The sequence below is a fragment of the Aethalodelphis obliquidens genome, unplaced genomic scaffold (assembly GCF_003676395.1).
Source record: "Aethalodelphis obliquidens isolate GAN/ISIS:26980383/991018 unplaced genomic scaffold, ASM367639v1 scaffold14, whole genome shotgun sequence".
Classification (NCBI taxonomy): Eukaryota; Metazoa; Chordata; class Mammalia; order Artiodactyla; family Delphinidae; genus Aethalodelphis; species Aethalodelphis obliquidens.
Window position 1 is genome coordinate 37,773,829 of NW_020837958.1, and position 21,518 is coordinate 37,795,346.

The 21,518-nt window shown below is 40.3% G+C and overlaps 2 protein-coding genes across 8 annotated transcripts in view; both read right to left on the minus strand.

The window, feature by feature from the left end:
* The window catches only part of ZNF215 (zinc finger protein 215), a 152,024-nt gene that overhangs the window by 20,552 nt on the left and 109,954 nt on the right, over positions 1-21,518 (minus strand). Inside the window, exon 1 of one of the 7 annotated variants that reach the window (XM_027115508.1) lies at positions 3,372-3,469. The exons of 4 other annotated variants lie outside the window; for them this stretch is intronic. The gene's annotated coding sequence lies outside the window, so the exon portion shown is untranslated. Of the gene's footprint in view, positions 1-3,230; positions 3,470-21,518 lie in introns of those variants that run through there. 2 more of the 7 variants (XM_027115506.1, XM_027115510.1) reach the window with 2 other exon arrangements.
* Positions 13,292-14,975, minus strand: OR10A5 (olfactory receptor family 10 subfamily A member 5). The gene has a single exon (XM_027115513.1). The coding sequence runs from the start codon at positions 14,911-14,913 to the stop codon at positions 13,963-13,965; it is 951 nt and encodes a 316-aa protein (XP_026971314.1). The 5' UTR covers positions 14,914-14,975; the 3' UTR covers positions 13,292-13,962.

The following is a 21,518-nucleotide window of genomic DNA, read 5'->3' on the forward strand; positions in this document are numbered from 1 at the left end:
AGCATCTTGACTGAAAAGCCTTCTACAGGAGCTGATATCTAACAACTCTACGAGTGCAGCTCTCAGGGTTCCCCAAAGAGTGTGCCAGATTATGAGTCACTACGTTCAGGGAAGTTCAGATCCAGCTTTCTATCTGATTTACAGTTCCCTCAGTCCAGGTGCAATTTACCATTCGGGAGTCATTTTTATTATAAGCCTCTAGGCCAGTGGTTCTTTTTCCATAGCATTGTGCTTGTACAGTTACAATATCGTTTCAAATTTCTCTGAAGATTCTAATTTGAGTTTTCTGTTTCCTAAATTCTCTTTGATTCTGTGGTCAGGGTTTCTATTTATCTTGGTTTTTAGACATCTGGTATTCCCTAGTTTTCTGCTCATATTTAAGAATCAAGTGTTAGGTTGATTATTCCAGATCATCATATGAATTTCTACTTCTTCTGTATCAGTAGATTGGTTTCCTAATGGGTGTCTACCCTGAATGGGAGACTTACCAAGAGCCATGTGAATATCAGTGAGACACACACATTGGCAGACTTTGATTTAGGGTGAGTGGAGGAGCAGGCTGTCAAGTTGTGGGCTCCCCACACAACAGAGTGAAAAGGTTTTACTATGAAATGTCAACACCTAACCTAAAAGCCTTCCTTCTCCTCAGATAGTTTATTTAGGGAAGAACTTTTTGTGGGAGGAAGGCACTGGAGCTAAACTGCTTCTCTGTGTAGGTGGGAAGAGGGCTGGGAGGTTGGGGAGATGACTGGAATAGATGTTTCACATGTAACCCTTCACTCAATTCCTATGTTCTATTTAACCCTCACTGCCATACTCTGTTGAAACAGCTTAAGATTCTCATAGGCAGATGGGTTTCCACCTCCACTGTGGTCACCTCCTAGCATATTCTAAGTTGTGACCTTTTCTACACTGCTTCTGTAAACTATATTTTCACTTTGTCTTGTAGAAATGTATTGATGCCATCTATATACTCATTAGTATCCCCATTACATGGGGACACAGGGCAAAGTGGAACAACTGAAGGAACATTCTGAGATCCAACACAAACCTTCTCCAAAGCTTGAGGAAAGTACACGTTCATTACCAAAAAAAAAAAAAAAAAGAAAGAAAAAAGAAAGTTCCGAAGTGCTTAAGAGGTATCACTCACTGAGTTCCAGCAGAACAATGAACTATGGGCCCAGATACTTTCAGAATTAACATACAGGGAGAAAGAAGAAAAACACGTTCACAGATCACATGTTAAAAACAAAACAAAAAACCAAGTAAGCATTAAAAAAAAAAAAAGCAGATTTAACAACAAGAATATCCATTGTAACAATAAATGCCTGAGGTAAGGAGAATCTTTCGCCTTCCGAGATTAGCTTCTAAAAAGTAGCATAGAGCATTGTGACAATAAATTTGTTAAATTAACAAATAAATTTAAACTCAACTATGTAAAAAATTAAGAGACATCCAAAACAAAAGAACTCCAAAGCTTAAAGGGATGATAGAAAAAATAACAAACAAATGTAAACAACAATAATATGCAGGGATATACTGAATTAAGATGTATATTGAATTAAAAGCACAAATGAATAAAATGAGACAAAGAGGAAACTTTAAATGATTGAAGGTACAACTCATAATGAAATATGACTGCTACTAAGTGTATCAAATAACACAATGAAATATATTTATAGCAAAACTCTCAGAAAACAAGAGATGCAAGCAACAATACCACCACAGAAATGGGAGACTAAGGCAACTTTCTCAGTCCTTAACAAGTAAGCTAAAATTGATAGTATAGAGGACATGAATAACATGCTTAGCCTGATATATAAAACCATATAGAATGTAGTTTCTATGCAAGCACTAAGCTGCTATTTACTAAGCTACCAAAGAACTCAATAAATAAAAAGTAAATAAAAGTGGTACAAACCACATTTATTACCAGAATGAAAACTAGATCTTAACATCAAGTAGAAATAGAAAAAAATCTCAACTACTTTGAAATTTAACTTTTGCTTCTGGAAAACAACTCAAATTAAAAACAATAAAAACACTGCACTTCAAAATCTAACAGCTCAAGTTCTACTGTTAGGCAATAGCAAAGCCTTATATATATAAAATTAAACAAGAATGAGATGAATTAAACGTTCAACTCAAAGTGAGAAAAAGCAACAAAATATACTAGGAGTTTATAGGTTAAAAATTAATAAATTACCCAGTATAAATAATTATAGAGCTAGGAGGACAGGTTAGAGATGTTCAGGATGATATGCTAGCACTTAAGATTTCGAAGGAGGAACAGTCTGGATGATAAATGGTCCAAGGTATGACTGTGACTGAGAATAGCTTAAGTGGTCTGTAAGTGACCACCAATGGAATAAACAAAGTCACGAACTGTTAAAGTTTAAACTCTAAAGTACTTCTAAAGTACTAAACAGACACCTTTAAGGATGATGGTAGGACTCAGAATGAAGATTTAAGACGCTGAGCCAATACCAATGGAAGGAAGGGCTCAGTAAGGCGCAGGTGGCAGGAATCTGGAGAGTTAGATCAAATAACCAGCTGACACAAGTTCATAGGATTTTACAGCGTCAAGGAACTTGAACAGGCACTAATTATGGGGAAAAGGTAGTATCTGTGAAAAAGGGTTGTTTTAATCAAATAGGTCATAGGCAGAGCAGTAGCCTGAGGTAAGGAGAATCTTTCGCCTTCCGAGATTAGCTTCTAAAAAGTAGCATAGAGCAGTGTGCAAATGAGCATCTGAAATAAAGAGGTTTTAGGGAGTGGCCAGGAATGAGTGGGACAGCACGGCAAGTTGGTATGAACTTTTCTCCATTTTCTTTTCCAGTCGATTGACCCAGTCACACTGGATCGGGAATCCATATCAGTCATTCCAAAACCAGCTGAGCAAGATGTATTTACCAGATTAAACGCCTGGAGACTGCCCCCATCCCAGAATGGAAAAGGAGACGGCAGACCTGGATCTGGAACCTAACCGTCCTGTTTCCCACCCCAGCCCTCTTTACCTCTCCTCTCTCACGCACTAACTTCCCACCACAGCCCACGCCTCCACCTCTGTCAGCTCGCGCCCTCCTCCAGCTTCTCCCGCAGAGACTGCAGGGCACAGAGTTGGAATCCAGGTAACAGCGAACAAGCCGAGGAGACCGCGTGGACGCCCTCAAGCAGGATTCCCAATTCCACGCACCCGCGTCCTCACCGCCCGCTGACCCGCGTGATACCTGCAAACAACCGCTCCTAGCCAGGGATGGGTTCAGTCACACCCAGGAGCCAGTTCAGAGGAGCCGCAGAAGTCGCCCTCCCAGCCCGGGGAGGGAGCTTGCGTTAGTAATCACGCCACAACTAAGCAGCGCGGGCCATACCTGTCCCTTACACGCCAGCGCCAGCTCAGTATCTACTAAATACCAAGACGCAGGCCAGCGCACTCCCGCGCACGCGCACCATCCGTGGAAGCCCCCAGAAGCCCCCGCGGCCCAAGTTTGTAAAGTAGACGGGGTGGGGCTTCTGCCCATCCCGCCCCTTTCCCAGGCCCCGCCCGCTTCATAGACGTGAGTCCAACCCTAGGGCCAGCAACCAAGGGTCATGCTTAGGGTAGGTGGGAAAAGGCCTTGTCAAACTTCTGTGGCCTCCTCCATCCCCATCTAGGAGAACTGGCCAAAATTTTTTTACCTTCTCACTCCACCCACCCTCCTCCTCCATTTTCTTGGAATCAAAAAACAGTGAAGTAATTTTGAAAAGACATGGTCTTGTATATAACATGGTTTAACATGTTTTTCACTGACTTGCTCATTCACTCATTCACTCATTTATTCAATTTTGCATCGCGGTAGAAAATCTTGCAAAAGATCATGAGTCCAGTTTTGGCTTGTTACGTATGAGATACTTTGTGACATCTAAGAAGCATTGTCAAATTGGACGTAAGTGAGAGCTTAGAGGTGTATGGGGCCAGATTTGTAAAATTTGTGTCAGTAACGGGTAGATGGTACTCGATACTATGGGGGGGGGCAGGGGGAGAATGAGACTGCAGGGAGAAGGAGAGAAAACAGTAGAAGGAGGAGGAGTCTAGGACTGAGCCCCAGAGGAAGAACTCAAACTAGTAAACCAGGGACTGTCTACCAGGAAGGGAGCTTTAAATCTAGATCAAACAAGATAGGAACCAGATTTTTGTTTGTTTTAACCAACCTCTTCTGTACTCATGACTATCATAAGCAAATTATAAATGTCATCTCACTCATCACCACAACACTATAAGGAAGAGATTATCATCCCCAACTTTATGGAAACTAAAAGATAGCAAAGCTGAGCTTCAAGCTCAGATCACTTCGTACTTGTCCCACTGCTACTCACTCAACGCTTCAAGATTTAGAGGGTCATTAGTAAGATGTGCCAGAATTGTGGAATGATATTTTCCAAGATTGGGAGTATGGTGTGTGCCATGAATTGTTTGTGATGGGGTTGACCTTTATAAAAGTCAGTTAATAGCTATGCAAAATAAAAATTTTAACTTGTGAGTATTGCCAGTAAACAGGCTCAAACACAGTCTTTAGCTAATTAAGATTTCAGGGAAATGGAAAGGGTGCCAAGTATGAAGCGGAATGACCAGCCTTCCTCTCATACCTTATAGATATGAGGTTTCTGACCATGTGTCTTCAAAGGTCCACAGAGGCCTAGACACTGCTTTCTAATTGAAGAAGGGCTCTTTTCATTTTGCAGTCACCTCACTAAAGTCCAGCTATTTTTTAATGGCACAATTTTAAAGGTTTCTCTCAATATATGACTTTCATTGTAAAGCCATCTGGGATTAGATCCTTAAGATGCATAGACTTGTTTGCTACAAACTCCATTCTCTTCTATCATTGTGAAATCCAGATCTTCTCTGTATTTAAGAAAAAAATATAGAGAAAACTTGACCTGAGTTAAGCCAACACTTTTCCTAGACCACTTATATATTCATTCAGCCAATTTTTATTGAGAATTTAATATGTGGCAAATACTGTACTAGCAATTGAAAATATATTAGTAAACGCAATCAAATGAAGACTGTCTTAACGACCAGTGGAAGCATTCCATATGCTAAGCTATTGTATTTCTTCACCCAATGTTCTGTGTTCTGCACATCCTCAGAATATTGTGTTGTGTAGATTGTGAGTTGCATTGGTCAGTCTGGAATTTGTAGATAGTCAAGATATGAATAGGGGTGATTTGGTTTCATGGGCCATGTGTTATGGACATTTGTCAGTTTTTGGCTTCTGATCCTTTGAATACACTGTCTAAAATTATAATCTTCTGTTGAGTCTTGTGAGGGAGTTGGAGCCTGTCTCCATCCATGGAAACTGAATATATCTAATATTAACTTCCTTTGTCTGCACTGCAGCTAGGACTCGATCAATTAGATATACCTAGTCTAGACTTTGAATTAAGAGCTAGTGACGTGAAAAAGCAAGGACACCAAAAAGTTTCTTTTTAAAAAAACAGACTTTATTTTTTAGGTCAGGTTTAGATGTACAGAAAAATTAAGAAGATATAGTACATTGAGTTCTGATATTACCCCCCTTTTCCCACTATCGACTTACATTGTTATTATTATTATTTACATTATTATGGCACATCTGCTACAATTAAGAAAATAAGATTAATACCTTATTATTAACTAAACTTTATACTTTGTTTGAATTTGCTTAGGTTTTGTCTCCTTAGGCTCCTCCTGGCTGTGACAGTTTTTGAGACTTGTTTTTGATGACCTTTACAGTTTTGAGGAGTACAGGTTGTATATTTTATAGGAAGCCCATGTATGAGAATTTGTCTGTTTTTCTCATGATTAGACTGAGGTTATGGGTTTGAGGGATCTTCCGATCATAAAGTGCTATTTCCATCATATCATCTCAAGGGAACATACTAACAACAGGACTTAACACTATTTATGTTAACCTTGGTCACCTGGCTGAGGTAGTGTCAGCAATTTCTTCTCTTTTTTTTGTCAGCGGTAGAGAGAGCAGCAACATTCCAATTTCCAGGTTCAGGGAATTAGCAGCTCCAGCAGCAGGGCCTGTGCTGAGGGTGTTGGCAGTGTAAACTGCGCCACCTAGTGCTAAATGGCAGTGATGTCCTTAGCTGACATCGTGTTAATGAATTTGTGTTAATGAATTTGGCCCGTGGTTCTGGCTGCAGAATCGGAATTACTATTATTCAGTATTTTTCCTTTTAGCTTAAATCATGCATAATCAGTTTCTGTTACTTGCAACTACAAACCCTGACTGATACATCATCTTTATTATGATTCTTTAGAAGCTTCTTGGCCCTTTATTCCCCCTCTCCCTCCATAGCAGGAGAGGTAGTAGGTTTTGTTTTTGTTTTTGTTTGTTTGTTTGTTTTTTGCGGTACGCGGGCCTCTCACTGCTGTGGCCTCTCCCGTTGCGGAGCACAGGCTCCGGACGCGCAGGCTCAGCGGCCATGGCTCACGGGCCCAGCCGCTCCGCGGCATGTGGGATCTTCCCCGACCGGGCACGAACCCGTGTCCCCTGCATCGGCAGGCGGACTCTCAACCACTGCGCCACCAGGGTGGGTAGTAGTTTTTATTGGTAATGTGAATAAGCCGCACAGGAATCTATTTGAATGTGATGGAGCACAATTCTCTCAAGAGTTTCAGTTATCCATTGCTGCATAACAAACCATCTAAAAACTCTGTGCCTTAAAACAGCCATCACTTTATTTGCTTAGGATTCCAGAATTTGGAAGGTGGAGATGGCAACTATCGGTAATGGCAATATTTAAGGTAGTGTTTGTACTTTCTTCTTACATTTTCTTATTTTTTCTGCTGTTACTGAAGTAGCTCTCATCTAGATCATCAATGACAGCCAAGTCACCGATTTCAACTATTAATTTTTTGTCCTTGTCTACATCACCTCATCTAGCACATGTTGTTTGAATGACGGTTTTCTCTGATCCTCCTACCCCAGATTAGAGTTTGTCTATTGTAGTGCAGTTCCAGTAATTTTAAAAGGATAGTAGCAAATGCAAAAGTGTGTATTAAAACACATTATGTGTCAGTCATTGCTCTGATAAAATGGTAAGATAAAATGAAATAAGAGTTCAATAAATACTTTTAAAATGATTCCATGGATGCATGAATGCATGAATGAAAGAAATAAGAACTTTGGTTACTAGATATCTCTTCACTGGGGAGGTCTTCCCCTGCAAAGTCAATCTGAGGTGTGTTGTTCCTGGACCTATGTTCATGGTAACTGTAGAATGGTTACCATGGAATCCCCTCTAAATGTGTGATTGATTAACGTCTGGGTAAAAGAGCCAAGCAGAGGGACCTTCAAGATGGCAGAGAAGTAGAAGGTGGAGATCACCTTCCTCCCCACAGATACACCAGAAATACATCTACATGTGGCACAACTCCTACAGAACACCTACTGAACGCTGGCAGAAGACCTCAGACCTCCCAAAAGGCAGGAAACTCCCCACGTACCTGGGTAGGGCAAAAGAAAAAAGAAACAACAGAGACAAAAGAATAGGGACGGGACCTGCACCTCTGGGAGGGAGCTGTGAAGGAGGAAAGGTCTCCACACACTAGGAAGCCCCTTCGCGGGCGGAGACTGTGGGAGGCATAGGGAGGAAGCTTCAGAGCCACGGGGGAGAGCGCAGCAACAGGGGTGTGGAGGGCAAAGCGGAGAGATTCCCGCACAGAGGATCGGTGCCAACCAGCACTCACCAGCCCGAGAGGCTTGTCTGCTCACCCGCCGGGACGGGCGGGGTCTGGGAGCTGAGGCTCGGGCTTCGGAGGTCGGAGTGCAGGGAGAGGACTGGGGTTGGCGGCGTGAACACAGCCTGAAGGGGGCTAGTGCACCACGGCTAGCCGAGAGGGAGTCCGGGAAAAGGTCTAGACCTGCCGAAGAGGCAAGAGGCTTTTTCTTGCCTCTTGGTTTCGTGGTACGCGAGGAGAGGGGATTAAGAGCGCCGCTTAAACGAGCTCCAAAGACAGGCGCGAGCCGTGGCTATTAGCGCGGACCCCAGAGACTGGCATGAAACGCTAAGGCTACTGTTGCAGCCACCAAGAAGCCTGTGTGCGAGCACAGGTCACTCTCCACACCTCCGCTCCCGGGAGCCTGTGCAGCCCGCCACTGCCAGGGTCCCGGGATCCAGGGACAACTTCCCGGGGAGAACGCACGGCGCGCCTGTCTGTTGCAAAGTCACACTGGCCTGATAATCATTATCACTGATAATCATAGATGAGAAAATCCTCAACAAAATACTAGCAAACAGAATCCAACAGCACACTGAAAGGATCATACATCAAGATCAAGTGGGGTTTATCCCAGGAATACAAGGATTCTTCAATATACGCTAATCAGTGTGATACACCATACTAACAAATTGAAGAATAAAAACCATATGATCATCTCAATAGATGCAGAAAAAGCTTTTGACAAATTCAACACCATTTATGATAAAAACTCTCCAGAAAGTAGACATAGAGGTAACCTACCTCAACATAATAAAGGCCATATATGACAAACCCACAGCCAACATTGTTCTCCGTGGTGAAAAATGAAACCATTTCCTCTAAGATCAGGAACAAGACAAGGTTGTCCACTCTCACCACTATTATTCAATATAGTTTTGGAAGTTTTAGCCACAGCAATCAGAGAATAAAAAGAAACAAAAGGAATCCAAATCATAAAAAAAGAATTAAAATTGTCACTGTTTGCAGATGGCATGATACTATAGATAGAGAATCCTAAAGATGCTACCAGAAAACTACTAGAGCTAATCAATGAATTTGGTAAAGTAGCAGGATACAAAATTGATGCACAGAAATCTTTTGCATTCCTATACAATAATGATGAAAAATCTGTAAGTGAAATTAAGAAAACACTCCCATTTACCATTGCAACAAAAAGAATAAAATATCTAGGAATAAACCTACCTAAGGAGATAAAAGACCTGTATGCAGAAAACTATAAGACACTGATGAAAGAAATTAAAGATGATATAAACAGATGGAGAGATATACCATGTTCTTGGACTGGAAGAATCAACATTGTGAAAATGACTCTACTACCCAAAGCAATCTACAGATTCAATGCAATCCCTATCAAACTACCACTGGCATTTTTCACAGAACTAGAGCAAAAAACTTCAGTTTGTATGGAAACACAAAAGACCCCGAATAGCCAAAGCAATCTTGAGAAAGAAAAACGGAGCCGGAGGAATCAGGCTCCCGGACTTCAGACTATACTACAAGGCTACAGTAATCAAGACAGTATGGTACTGGCACGAAAACAGCAATACAGATCAATGGAACAGGATAGAAAGCCCAGAGATAAACCCACGCACATATGGTCAACTTATCTTTGACAAAGGAGGCAAGAATATACAATGGAGTACATACAGCCTCTTCAATAAGTGGTTAGGGAGTGTTCTAATTTCATAAGAATGAAATTAGAAAACTTCCTAATACCATACACAAAAATAAACTCAAAATGGATTAAAGACCTAAATGTAAGGCCAATCACTATAGAACTCTTAGAGGAAAATACAGGCAGAACACACTATGATGTAAATCACAGCAAGATCCTTTTTGACCCACCTCCTAGAGAAATGGAAATAAAAACAAAAATAAACAAATGGCACCTAATGAAACTTCAAAGCTTTTGCACAGCAAAGGAAACCATAAACGAGATGAAAAGACAACCCTCAGAATGTGAGATAATATTTGCAAACGAAGCAACTGACAAAGGATTAATCTCCAAAATATACAAGCAGCTCATGCAACTCAATATCAAAAAAACAAACAACCCAATCCAAAAATGGGCAGAAGACCTAGACATTTCTCCAAAGAAGATACACAGATTGCCAACAGACACATGAAAGAATGCTCAACATCATTCATCATTAGAGAAATGCAAATCAAAACTACAATGAGATATCATCTCACACTGGTCAGAACGGCCATCAGCAAAAAATCTACAAACAATAAATGCTGGAGGGAGTGTGGAGAAAAGGGAACCCTCTTGCACTGTTGTTGGGAATGTAAATTGATACAGCCACTATGGAGAACAGGATGGAGGTTCCTTAAAAAACTAAAAATAGAACTACCATATGACCCAGCAATCCCACTACTGGGCATATACCCTGAGAAAACCATAATTCAAAAAGAGTCATATACCAAAATATTCATTGCAGCTCTATTTACAATAGCCAGGACATGGAAGCAACCTAAGTGTCCATCAACAGATGAATGGATACAGAAGATGTGGCACATATATACAATGGAATATTACTCAGTCATAAAAAGGAACGAAACTGAGTTATTTGTAGTGAGGTGGATGGACCTAGTAGACGGGAATAAAGATGCAGACCTACTAGAGAATGGACTTGAGGATATGGGGAGGGGGAAGGGTAAGCTGGGACAAAGTGAGAGAGTGGCATGGACATATATACACTACCAAACGTAAAATAGATAGCTAGTGGGAAGCAGCCGCATAGCACAGGGAGATCAGCTCAGTGCTTTGTGACCACCTACAGGGGTGGGATCGGGAGGGTGGGAGAGAGAGAGATGCAAGAGGGAAGAGATCTGGGGACATATGTATATGTATAACTGATTCAGTTTGTTGTAAAGCAATTATATTCCAATAAAGATGTTTAAAAAAAAAAGATTTGGGGTTTCAGTGGCCATTTCTTTAGTGGTCATTTTTTAATGTTCTGGTTAAAAGCTTGGAGTTTTTGGTTGACTCAAAACACTCAGATGACGGAAAGCGTGTCTGAAGGGCAGATTGTAATGGATGCTGTCCTTGGGTCATTTTGCCCAGCTCTGTGCAACCTTCTGTGTCAGCTTCTGCAAGCTAACTTCTAATAGCTTGTAAATGAGACCTTCAGAAGAATGCCCCCGGGCACTGGCGACCTGGCTTTAGTTCTCCCTCTTCCCTACAACTGGGAGTATGAAAAGGCCTCCTTCCTATGACCTGAAGCAGAACAAACTCTGATTTATTTATGCTCTGGAGATCCATAAGGGAACTGGGATTTCCCCTGAAATTATTTTGCTTATCTTGTTCTCCATTCCCCTTTCACTTTCCCCACTCGCTTAATGGTTTCTCCTTAATATATAACTTGTACTTGAATCCTTGGCTCCATATCCGATTCTGGGGTAACCTGGCCTATGATGAAAGTATCTGGTCACAAGGAAAGATCAGTTACTGCATGTTTGGGTGGATGTTCCTAAAAAGTGAAAGGGGATTCATAACAGGCATATGAAGGAAAAAGCTTCAGGCTTGACTTTTCTGGAAAAAAAATCTCTCTTGTACCTCTTTTATGGATCTCCCCTAGACTTTCAGAACACCTGTGCTCTACCATAGGAATTGGTCTAGCTCTAGAATCAACCCCCCTCTCTTGAGTGGTATATTTCTCCACATGCAATCCACCATCAAGTCCTATCAATTCTTCCTGTAAAAGATATTTTGAATTAATTTCTACTAATACCACTCTATTCCAAGTCATCATCGTTTCTCAGCTAGACTATCCATTCATTTATTTATCTTGCATATACTATTGAAAAAAAGGAAAATAATTTCATTGTATGTAACTTTTAATTGGGCAAAGCAAATCAGAATAGATTGAGTAAAGTGATAGCCTTCAATATCTAAGTAAATGTCCTGAGACCTTGGCATCAGGAACTCTCTTAGTGGTTTTTAAGAGAATTTTTAAAGTATGCCTGTACCTTAGGCTTCATCCACAGAAAGGGGCACCCCTTGCTCTGTGTAGCTTGCGGCTCCTGGAAAGTGGTACTGACTCCTGTGGCCATATAAGGGCTGCCCCACTGGTTTACAGCATCACATCCATCTGCATTGTCTCAGCACCAAATACTCTTTTTCTCAATAAACCATCGTTGGCAATTTTATTCTACTGTTTGTGCATGTTGACTATCTACTGTGGCAATCTCCAGCCTCTCTAAGCTGCATGCCTGGACAGTCTATGTTGTCTCTCCATGTACCAGTTATTCTTTCTGTTAATGCTCTGACTTCAAATTTGCATACATTTTCAGTGATCTGCCTTAACCTTATTTCTCCATAGTATTTTAGTGTGAGTTTTGCAGAACATAAGGTTTCCAGGAATGCCTATGCTGTAGTAAAAGAGAAACATTTGTGCAGTATTCATTTTCAAAGAGTTACAGGTACATTGGGGGAAGACAAACATGTAAAAATAAGTACAGGATAGTAGACACAGAATTTAACTTGGGTATTGACAAACTTAGAATAGATGCATGTAGGATGAGCAATTTATGCTGCCTGAGGAATTGCAGTAGACCATGAAAGATGAGATGGATTTGGCTAAAATGAAGGTCAAAAGAACATTTTGAGTAGAGAAAATAGAGTACCAAGACATCACCAACTGCTAATCATCTAACCTATGAACTCAGAAGTCTAAATGAAATGCATGACTTTTCTCTGATTTACTCACGTATTCCCTCTGTATTCTTCAAAATTTATTCATTCAAATTAAAATTTAATTATGTTTCCTTACCTATTATATAAGCAAAATTGCAAATGATTGATGACAAATATTATTGATGTGGCTGTGAGGAAACAAGAACTCTCATAAATTGCTGTTGAGAGTATAAAATGGTACAATCAGGGGCTTCCCTGGTGGCGCAGTGGTTGAGAGTCTGCCTGCCAATGCAGGGGACACGGGTTCGAGCCCTGGTCTGGGAAGATCCCACATGCCGCGGAGCAACTAGGCCCGTGAGCCACAACTACTGAGCCTGCGCGTCTGGAGCCTGTGCTCCGCAACAAGAGAGGCCGCGACAGTGAGAGGCCCACGCACCGCGATGAAGAGTGGCCCCCACTTGCCACAACTAGAGAAAGCCCTTGCGCAGAAACAAAGACCCAACACAGCCAAAAATAAATAAATTAAAAAAAAAAATGGTACAATCAATTTGGAGGGAAATGTGCCAATATAGCAACATTATATATGTATTTACACTTGGCCCAATAAATCGAATTTCTAGATTTCCGTATGTCAGATACACTGGCAAAAGCATAAAAAGGCACATGCATAAAGCTTTTCTTTTAATTGTAAAAGACTCATTAAATAAACTATGGTGTATCTACAAAGCAGAGTACTATGAAGTTATAAAAAGAACGAGGAATCTTTTTGTGGTTAAAGAAGAGCTATGTTGGAGTTAGCTGGATTCATTTTAATCCTTAATGAAAGCAGCATCGTGATTGAAATTTATAATATTACTTCAACAAGGTGTAAGAACCTAAGTTAATGATTAAGAATGATCATTCAACAAATAACCACTGAAACCCCAAATCTAGAGAGAGAGCCTGTGGAAGCTCAGGTCATTCTTCCTGGGATGAATAGAATGAGGAATAAATCATTGTTGGATTTATAAAGGTATAGGTATGGGAATTATTGACCCACTTTCCTATATCCATACAATACATATGAGTGAGCTTGAAAGAACTAATACTCCCTCAAGGACATGAGAACTAAAATAAGGCAGTGAGGAGAGTTATGCATTGGGAGGACTCATAGGGTTTCCTATCTGATGAATGCAGTCAGATTTGCCCAAAGGAAGACAAAGTCACAAGGTGATTTTTGATGGGTTGTGCCCTCTTTTATTCTGTGTGTTCCCATGTTAGGATTATAAGCAGTTTCATACTGTTCACAGTGTGCACACAGGAATGTGAATATCTGGAATTACTTGGCCACAGAAGTGTTAAAATGATGATAAGAAAAAGAATGTAAGTCCATAATGGGCAGGCAGAGGAGGTTTCCAGGTGGTGGTGACAGGTCTAAACTACCTCTGTGCTGTTTTCACTGAGCTTTCCAATAGTCATTTCAGCAGCTGGGTTTCATCACAATGGAGATAGGCAGAGGCAGAGGAATTCTAAATATCAAACTGATTGTTCCCTATTCGAAAGACTTTAGTCTTTTTCTTAATGTCTATGGGATGCAGTCTCCAAGGCCTAGGGCCTTGTAGAAGGTCCGGACAAGGGCATTCTTCACCTCATTATTTCTCGGGCTGTAAATTATGGGGTTCAAAATGGGAGTCATAACAGTATAGGACAGTGATAGCACCTTCTTGCTCTCAGGAGAATTATTGGACTTAGGGTGGAAATAGATGAGGCTTAAAGATACATAGAAAAGGGAGACAACAAGGAGGTGGGAGGAGCAGGTAGAGAAGGCTTTGTGCTTCCCTTTAGCTGATGGAATCTTGAGGATGGCAGCAATGATGCAAGTGTAGGAACATAGGATCAGCAAGCAGGGTATCATGACGACCAGAATGGTTCCAACAATGGCATAGATCTCAAACAGTGCCGTGTGTGCACAGAGCAGCCTCAGCACAGGTGGGCTGTCACAGAAGAAGTGATTCACCTTGGTGCCACAGAATGGAAAGCTGAAGAGCCATGCGGTCTGCACAGTAGCCATGGGAATGCCTGGAAACCAGGAGGCAACAGCCAGTTTTGCCCATGTCTCAGGGTTCATGATGACTGGGTAGTGCAAGGGATTGCAGATGGCTACATAGCGGTCATATGCCATTGTGGCCAGGAGGAAACATTCAAAAACCCCAAAGAAGAAGAAGAAATACATCTGAGTGGCACAGCCAAGAAAGGAGATGGTTGTGTCCTGGGCAATCAGGGTCCCCAGCATCTTGGGCACAATGACTAGGTTGAAGCCAATCTCTATGAAAGACAAGTTCCTGAGGAAGAAGTACATGGGGCTGTGCAGCATGGGGTCAGCCAAGGCAACCAGAATGATGAGGCTGTTTCCCAGCAGGGTGACCAGGTAGATGATTAAAAATATCAGGAAGAGTAATGACTGTATTTCACTAGGTAGGGAAGAGAAACTCATGAGGATAAACTCACTAACTCTTGTCCAGTTTCCTTCAGCCATTGATATAGGAATGAATTCCGAGCTGTGGTCATAGAGAGAGATTCTCGATTGGAAGAGTCAGATTCTGGATTTGTGTTTCAGACTCCTTCTTAGTGTCAGGGAAAGAGGCAAGATCAGGATTTCAGTTGCAAGAGAAAGGGCCTTGTGTTGTCTAAGAATAAAGACACAAGGAAGAAAGGCCAGAGCCTGAGCTCTGAAATGGGAAATGGCTTATTGTTCCCCACTCTTATTCTTTGTGATCCATTTTCCACTTTGTTACCATATTTGCTAAAACAACTCGGATCATTTACACACACCCATTTTCTGCTGCACACTTAATACCTTTTTAGCAGGGTTAAATGAAAGGTGTCCTGCAGAGATGGAGTGGAGTTAGATGGAAAACAGTATAAATTTTCCATGTATACCTATTATATATCCCCCTTCTTCAAAGATTCATGGTGTTTATCTTCTCCATCTACTGCCCAAAGCTGTACTTACCTTTTTGGTATACATTTAAAGACTTCAATCCTAAGATAACTTGAGAGTGTATATTAGTAGAAAAAGTCATGTTTTTTCATGTTTTGTTTTGAGGTGACTCAAATAGGAGAAAAAGTGGCAAGGGGGTGCATAGGAAGAACGTAGTAGTTTTAATGCACTTTTTTCCCTCCTTTCAATGTAAGAGCTGTATAGTATTTTATATCATATAATGCCTATTCCTTCTTCCTAATCAGATTATGAAGTAACAACCTTAGGATCTTTCTCCTCAGTCCAGCAAAGCTGTAATTGACATTTCATTGTCAGGACCCAGAATATCCACTGGCTTTCAAAATTAAGATCTGAGAGGAGTACTGTAGCACAACTAAGCAGATAGTGAGTGTGTCCCAGGAGATTCCAACTACTTCTCTTTCTAAAGTAGACAAATTGGAAAAAAGAAACCTATTCCCACAAAAATTCCGTGAAAAATAAGAAGAACATTAGAGTGAATATTTGAAAGATAATACTCATGAATAAACAATTAACCTGGACTATATTAAATAAGAGCTGGAATCTTAAACGCTATGAAAAAATTCAATATTTATTCCACTTCTGTTGAGGTACTGGCAATGTGATGATTGATTTCTCCCTGAAGCTTAGAATCTAATGGAGGAGATATTTAAATAATCAATTATATTAAATCACAATGAAGGTCTTGATACAGTAAGTATACAGTATCTTATTGGGGGGAATGTATAAGGAGTAGGGACACCTAATAAATTCTCTGATGGCTTTCTAAGCAACAGGGATGAAAATGGAGTTGGCTAAAGATGTGCAGAACATCTAGGGTGTACATTATTATGAAAATATAAAATTGAAATTGTGAAAATATTATAAAAAATAAAAATCACTTTTTTTTTTTTAACTGAAAGCATTCCTTAATACACACACACACTGAAAATAATGGAAATATACCAATATGTCTTGATCTTTGTGCTATTTATTTAAAAAAATGTTTAGGATAGGGAAAATTTCCTTTAAGCATTCAGGCAGGAAACAAATAAAAACAAAAAAGCAAAACCACATAACACAATCAAAAGACATTTCAGGCTCCCTGCTAGTCCCTCCAGAACTTCCAGAAGAACATTCTTCTGCTAATCATTAGCTGTCCCAGGAGGAGGAACCCTCTCTTCTAGGCTTTCTGCACCCATAGAATTGTCCTAAAGAAATAGCGTACTTGATGCGATCTACCTTGTGCATGTTCCAGTGAGGCAAGTCTTCTCTGAGTTAATTAGAGGATAGTCAAGACTTCAGGAGGTATATGTTCTGTCAAAGCTGCAGAGACTGGAATTTTTCTGAGCCAGAATGCTTTAGAGTCAGAACTGGAAAATAACCTGGGTAATCTCAATCTTCTTGTGGTCTCAGATCTCACTTATCTTATGACACAGAAAGTGGAAACTGAGGCACAGGAAGGTGAAAAATGATAAGATCTTTCCAGTGTGGACATAGGAATAGAATTAGGTGTCATGACAAACCCTGCCAAACCTTGTCTAGTTGAGCAACCGAATCTGGAGAGGGGCCCCTGGTTGATTCATCCCTTGGTAAGAGCCTTACCTGTGCCCAATAGGGAGATCTGCCTTGTTCAGCTCTGCCTAACACCTATGCTTCATGAACTCCCCTGGGTGTTTGAGGAACTCTGGTTCGGCTGTCAGAAGGACCAGAAGAGGAACAAGGGAGGTCTTACTTCCTGCCCTGGATGAACAATTAACAGCTGTGAGACAGGAGGGAATGGAACAGGGCACAATCCTTAAAGAATAACACAGCCATTGAGAAAAATCGGTTATGACAAAAACTGGTTAGAACCAACCAGGTCCGAGGTGGCAGAAGATGCGACTTCCAGTGGACCTTGAGCCGTACTGTATTACAATGTGCTCACTGTACTACATTAGCATATGCTAAATGACACCCCACAGGCACTATGACAGTTCTGAGGCCAACAGTAAAATGCCAAAAAGTGGGTGATGACCCAACTCCTGGAATTCTCTGCTCCTTCTCCAAAATAGTTGGAACAATCCTCCCACTTGTTAGCCTAGGAAATTACTCAGCCCATAAAAGCTAGTCACCCCATATTTCAGGACCGTTCTCACCTTCTGAGTTGGACCTCATTCTGCCTATGGAATGTGTATCTCTCTCAATATACCTGCTTTCACTTTACTATGGATCACTCGTGAATTCTTTCCTGCATGAAGCCAAGGACCCTCACTTGGTGGCATATCCCAGGAACTTGCCTGAGACCTGGGACATGACCATCCTCTTGTGCCCCATTTTCCTGAAACATCTTTACAAAGGAAGAGGAAGAAAGTGGTCTTCTCTCCCTCCCCACTTTTCCTTTGATTATAAAAATGTAGTCCACTTAGTTCTGGGGGCAGAGCCCTCTTGCCTGCCACAAGCATCTTATATTAATAAATCTACTTCTTACCTATCACTTTGCCTCTTGCTGAATTCCTTCTGTGCCAAGACATAAAGAACCTGAGCTTCATTAAGTCCTGAGATGAGTTGTGATGTTTCAGCCCTAAGATTGTGGATTTGAGTTCCATCTGAGGTGCAGTTGCAGTTGGACCTGAATCCAGGTCACTGCTGCCTTCTCTGTGTCAGGCGTGAGTGAGCAGACTAGATGGGTTGGTCATGCTCCCAGTCCTGACTTAGGAGATCTATTCCTAGCTGTGCCTCTTTTGTCCTCAGGGCCAGGTGAAGGGCTGGCATCTGTATTTTCCCCCAGGTGTTTCTGGGCTCACCTTAGCTCCTCTTCCTTCCCTTCCTCAAGGGTACTGACCTTTCTTGACTCCACTGTCCTTTGGGACCCTAAAGAACATCAGATGCAATTGGATGAAGTTCAAGAAAGGAAAACTGTACTCTAGGAATGTAGGATTGTGTAGAGAAAAGCACAAACGTTTTGGATTCTGAGTGACCTAAGTGAACCCCAGCACTAGAACTCTCTGGTTTGTGATGCCTAGCAATTTTATTAAACTCTCTGAGTTTCCATTTCCATATTGCTTAGACAAAGATAATATGCTTATTTTACAGGGTTGGTATGATGGGGTGGGATATATTAACAAGGATGTTAATGTACTCTATTACAGCATATATATTACTATACCATGAATATAATGTTATAATAACTTTCCCAAGAGCCAGTAATTGTTCAAAACAACTATTGACTAATTACTACAAGACAAGCATTGTTATAGACCCTTAGAGAGAGGAATGAACAAAACAAAGTCCCTGTGCTCATAAAGCTTACATTCAAATGGGGGAAGCCAGGCATTGAACAAATAAACAATTAAGAACTTAAGACTAAGTAGTTGCTATACACAAAATCCAGGATGGAAGAAATAGAAAAGTGCTGAAAGAAAGGGCTCAATTAAACAGACTTCCTTTATTACAGGATCTTTTTGTCTTTTTGTTAATAGTAGGCTGGTCATTGTTAAGGAAGTTGTACAAGCAGAAGATATAAACCCTTGTCCAAAGGTTGATCAAGTGACTTGAGGCTACTGGCTTTTGAGAAGCCTAGAGAGCAGTACAGGATAGAGCTAGTGATTCAGGTTTTAAGAGTCATACAATTATAGACACAGGAAAGGTTATACTGTTTCTTATTATAGTACAATTTTTAACAGTAAAATATTGTAAAAATTGTCTTAATTCCATCAATAGGCAACTGATTAAAAATTGTAGGTTTTCCATTGCAATACTATGTAACTGTGAATATATTAATGTGGGATAAACTCCAAGATAAATTTTTATTTGAAAAAAAGCAGGGTGAAGGAGATTGTATACACATTACACAAATTACATCTATTTAATAGAAATAAATATTATAAACCTACATATAAAATATGTAAACAGTAAATTTCTCAAAAGATACACAAAGAATTGATAATAGTTGTTGCATTTGGGCAAGGAAAGTGGGGAAGAACAGAGGTCAACCCTGAGAGGGAGATATTTTGATTGTATATTATTTTGTACTTAATTAATTTTATGCACATTTATTAAATTTTTAATAAAAATAAAAGACACTTGAAACAAAACAACACTTTTATTCTGGTTCCTCCCCTATTAATTTTTAGCCATATGACCTAGAGAAAGATATTAAAATTACTCCACGTCCCAATACTTGTTGTGAAAAGGAAATGCGATTAAATATAGAAAACATTCCAAGCCTTGGTGTATGTCATACAAAGCAGGTTTCATCAAAGTACTGTTTGACTTGAGACTTGAAGGTTTCCATCAGGGAGAGGAAGGGGCATTCCAGTTGATTGTAAGATGACCACATCACTTTGATTACTGCTATCATCACCGTTTCTGCAATTACACTTAATGTTTGTCAGATTGGCTTCCTTTTTTTCCACTAATTCACTAAACTTTCCTGCATTAGGATCTTTGCATAGGTTAATTCATTTGATTCTAATGTTTTTCCTCCTAATTTTCACCTGGTTAACTCCTATTCAATTTTCTGATACCACTTTCTGATTTTCTGTTGTTACTTCCTCAGAAAAGACTTCCCTGACCTCCTTGTATTAGGAGTCCCATTTATTCTTCTTCAGAGAATTTTATTAGTTTACTTCATAGCAGTGGTAGCATTGTATAATTATATATTTATTTGTGAATTCTTTGTTTAATCCTCTCTTAATTGAGGGATTCTGTAAATCAGTACTTAGCAGTGAGTGTAAAGGACGATTGGGAAGAAAGAATGCAAGCCATGAGAATAGTGAGGAAGCTTATATAGTAATAATTCAGGAACAATGGCCTGGCTAGGCCAATGGCAGTGGCAATGTAAATGAGAATTGAAACAAAGGATGTGGAAGAATTTTGCCAAGGAAGAATTAGCAGGATTTAGAGACTGGTTGAATAGTTCCATGATAGCACTTATCAAAGTGTAGAATTATTACACAGTAAAGCACTTTGCATAGGAGCTCTTAGAGGGCAGCACCTTGTTCATTTTTTGTTGTACCTTCAAGATTCAGTGTGTAAATGTTCACTGATCAAGTGAAAGAATATGGCAACAAAAGGGGGAATCAAAAAGAGGAACAAGTCAACAGCAATGGCAGTGGCAATGGGAATTAACAGGGATGAATAAAAAGTGTTGCCAAGGAAGAATCTGCAGGAGTTGAAGACTGGTTGTATACTCCTATGATACCGATTATCAAGTTGTAGCATTAGAGCAGAGTAAAGTACCTTGAATGATGTTTTAATTTCATAATCATCTGTTTACTTCTCTGACCCATTTAGTTGGATGAGCGCTAACTAAACAGTAGCACGTATGTTCACCATCGTACTCTCAGAACTCGGTATATACATGTTCCCTGATGGAATGTAAAAATAAATCAATGAAAAATTAAATGAAAAAGAAGGGTAAATAATAAGAAAAACATTGACTAGATGTAGTGACTGGAGAATGAGTTTGTGTTTTATTCAAAGTAACCATGAGTTCAGAATTTCATCATGTAGGCATACCACACAGGGGCTGGAGTTGACTTACCATCTGTAGGTAACCCTCCGCTAACCGGCTCAGCACGCTTTCAACAAGCTCCGATCCTTAATCCATGTTCTGCATGGTTTGGACTTTTATGCTGAGTAGGGTGCCTGAGTGCTCAAGTGCACCTCTTTCTCCTTCTATGAACTCATGGGTGCATCATTCATCTTTGGTTGTTGGTACTCAAAGTGTCCTCATACGTTACGTTACGGGTAACGTAAATTGTTTAAAACTTTGGAGTACAGCAGATAGTTATCACTTTCGGGTGGCTTGTTTATATCAGTGTATGGAAATAGACCCTCACAAACAACGTATGTTTACTAGTAAAGGGATAGTCATGTTTACATCTTTTTGTGGACATTTTGGATAACAATTCTGGTGGGCTTTGGGGGTTAAAATTTGGGGGGCTTTTGAGGAAAACATTTACAAGCAAAAGATCATTTGGGGGAGAAAATTAGTGGAAAATATCTTTGCTGTGTTTATTGTCACTGTTATTAGGGAGAAGGAAGCATCCTTCATAAAAGTTTATTTCATACATTAGTTTGAGAGCATTGTGCTAGATAGATACCTTGCTGCCTAAGCAGAAATGTCTTGGAGGCACAGGGAAACATGAAACACATTT

Coding starts and splice junctions, on each gene's coding strand:
- OR10A5 (XM_027115513.1), bottom strand. CDS start 14,913: ATGGCTGAAGGAAACTGGACAAGAGTTAGTGAGTTTATCCTCATGAGT.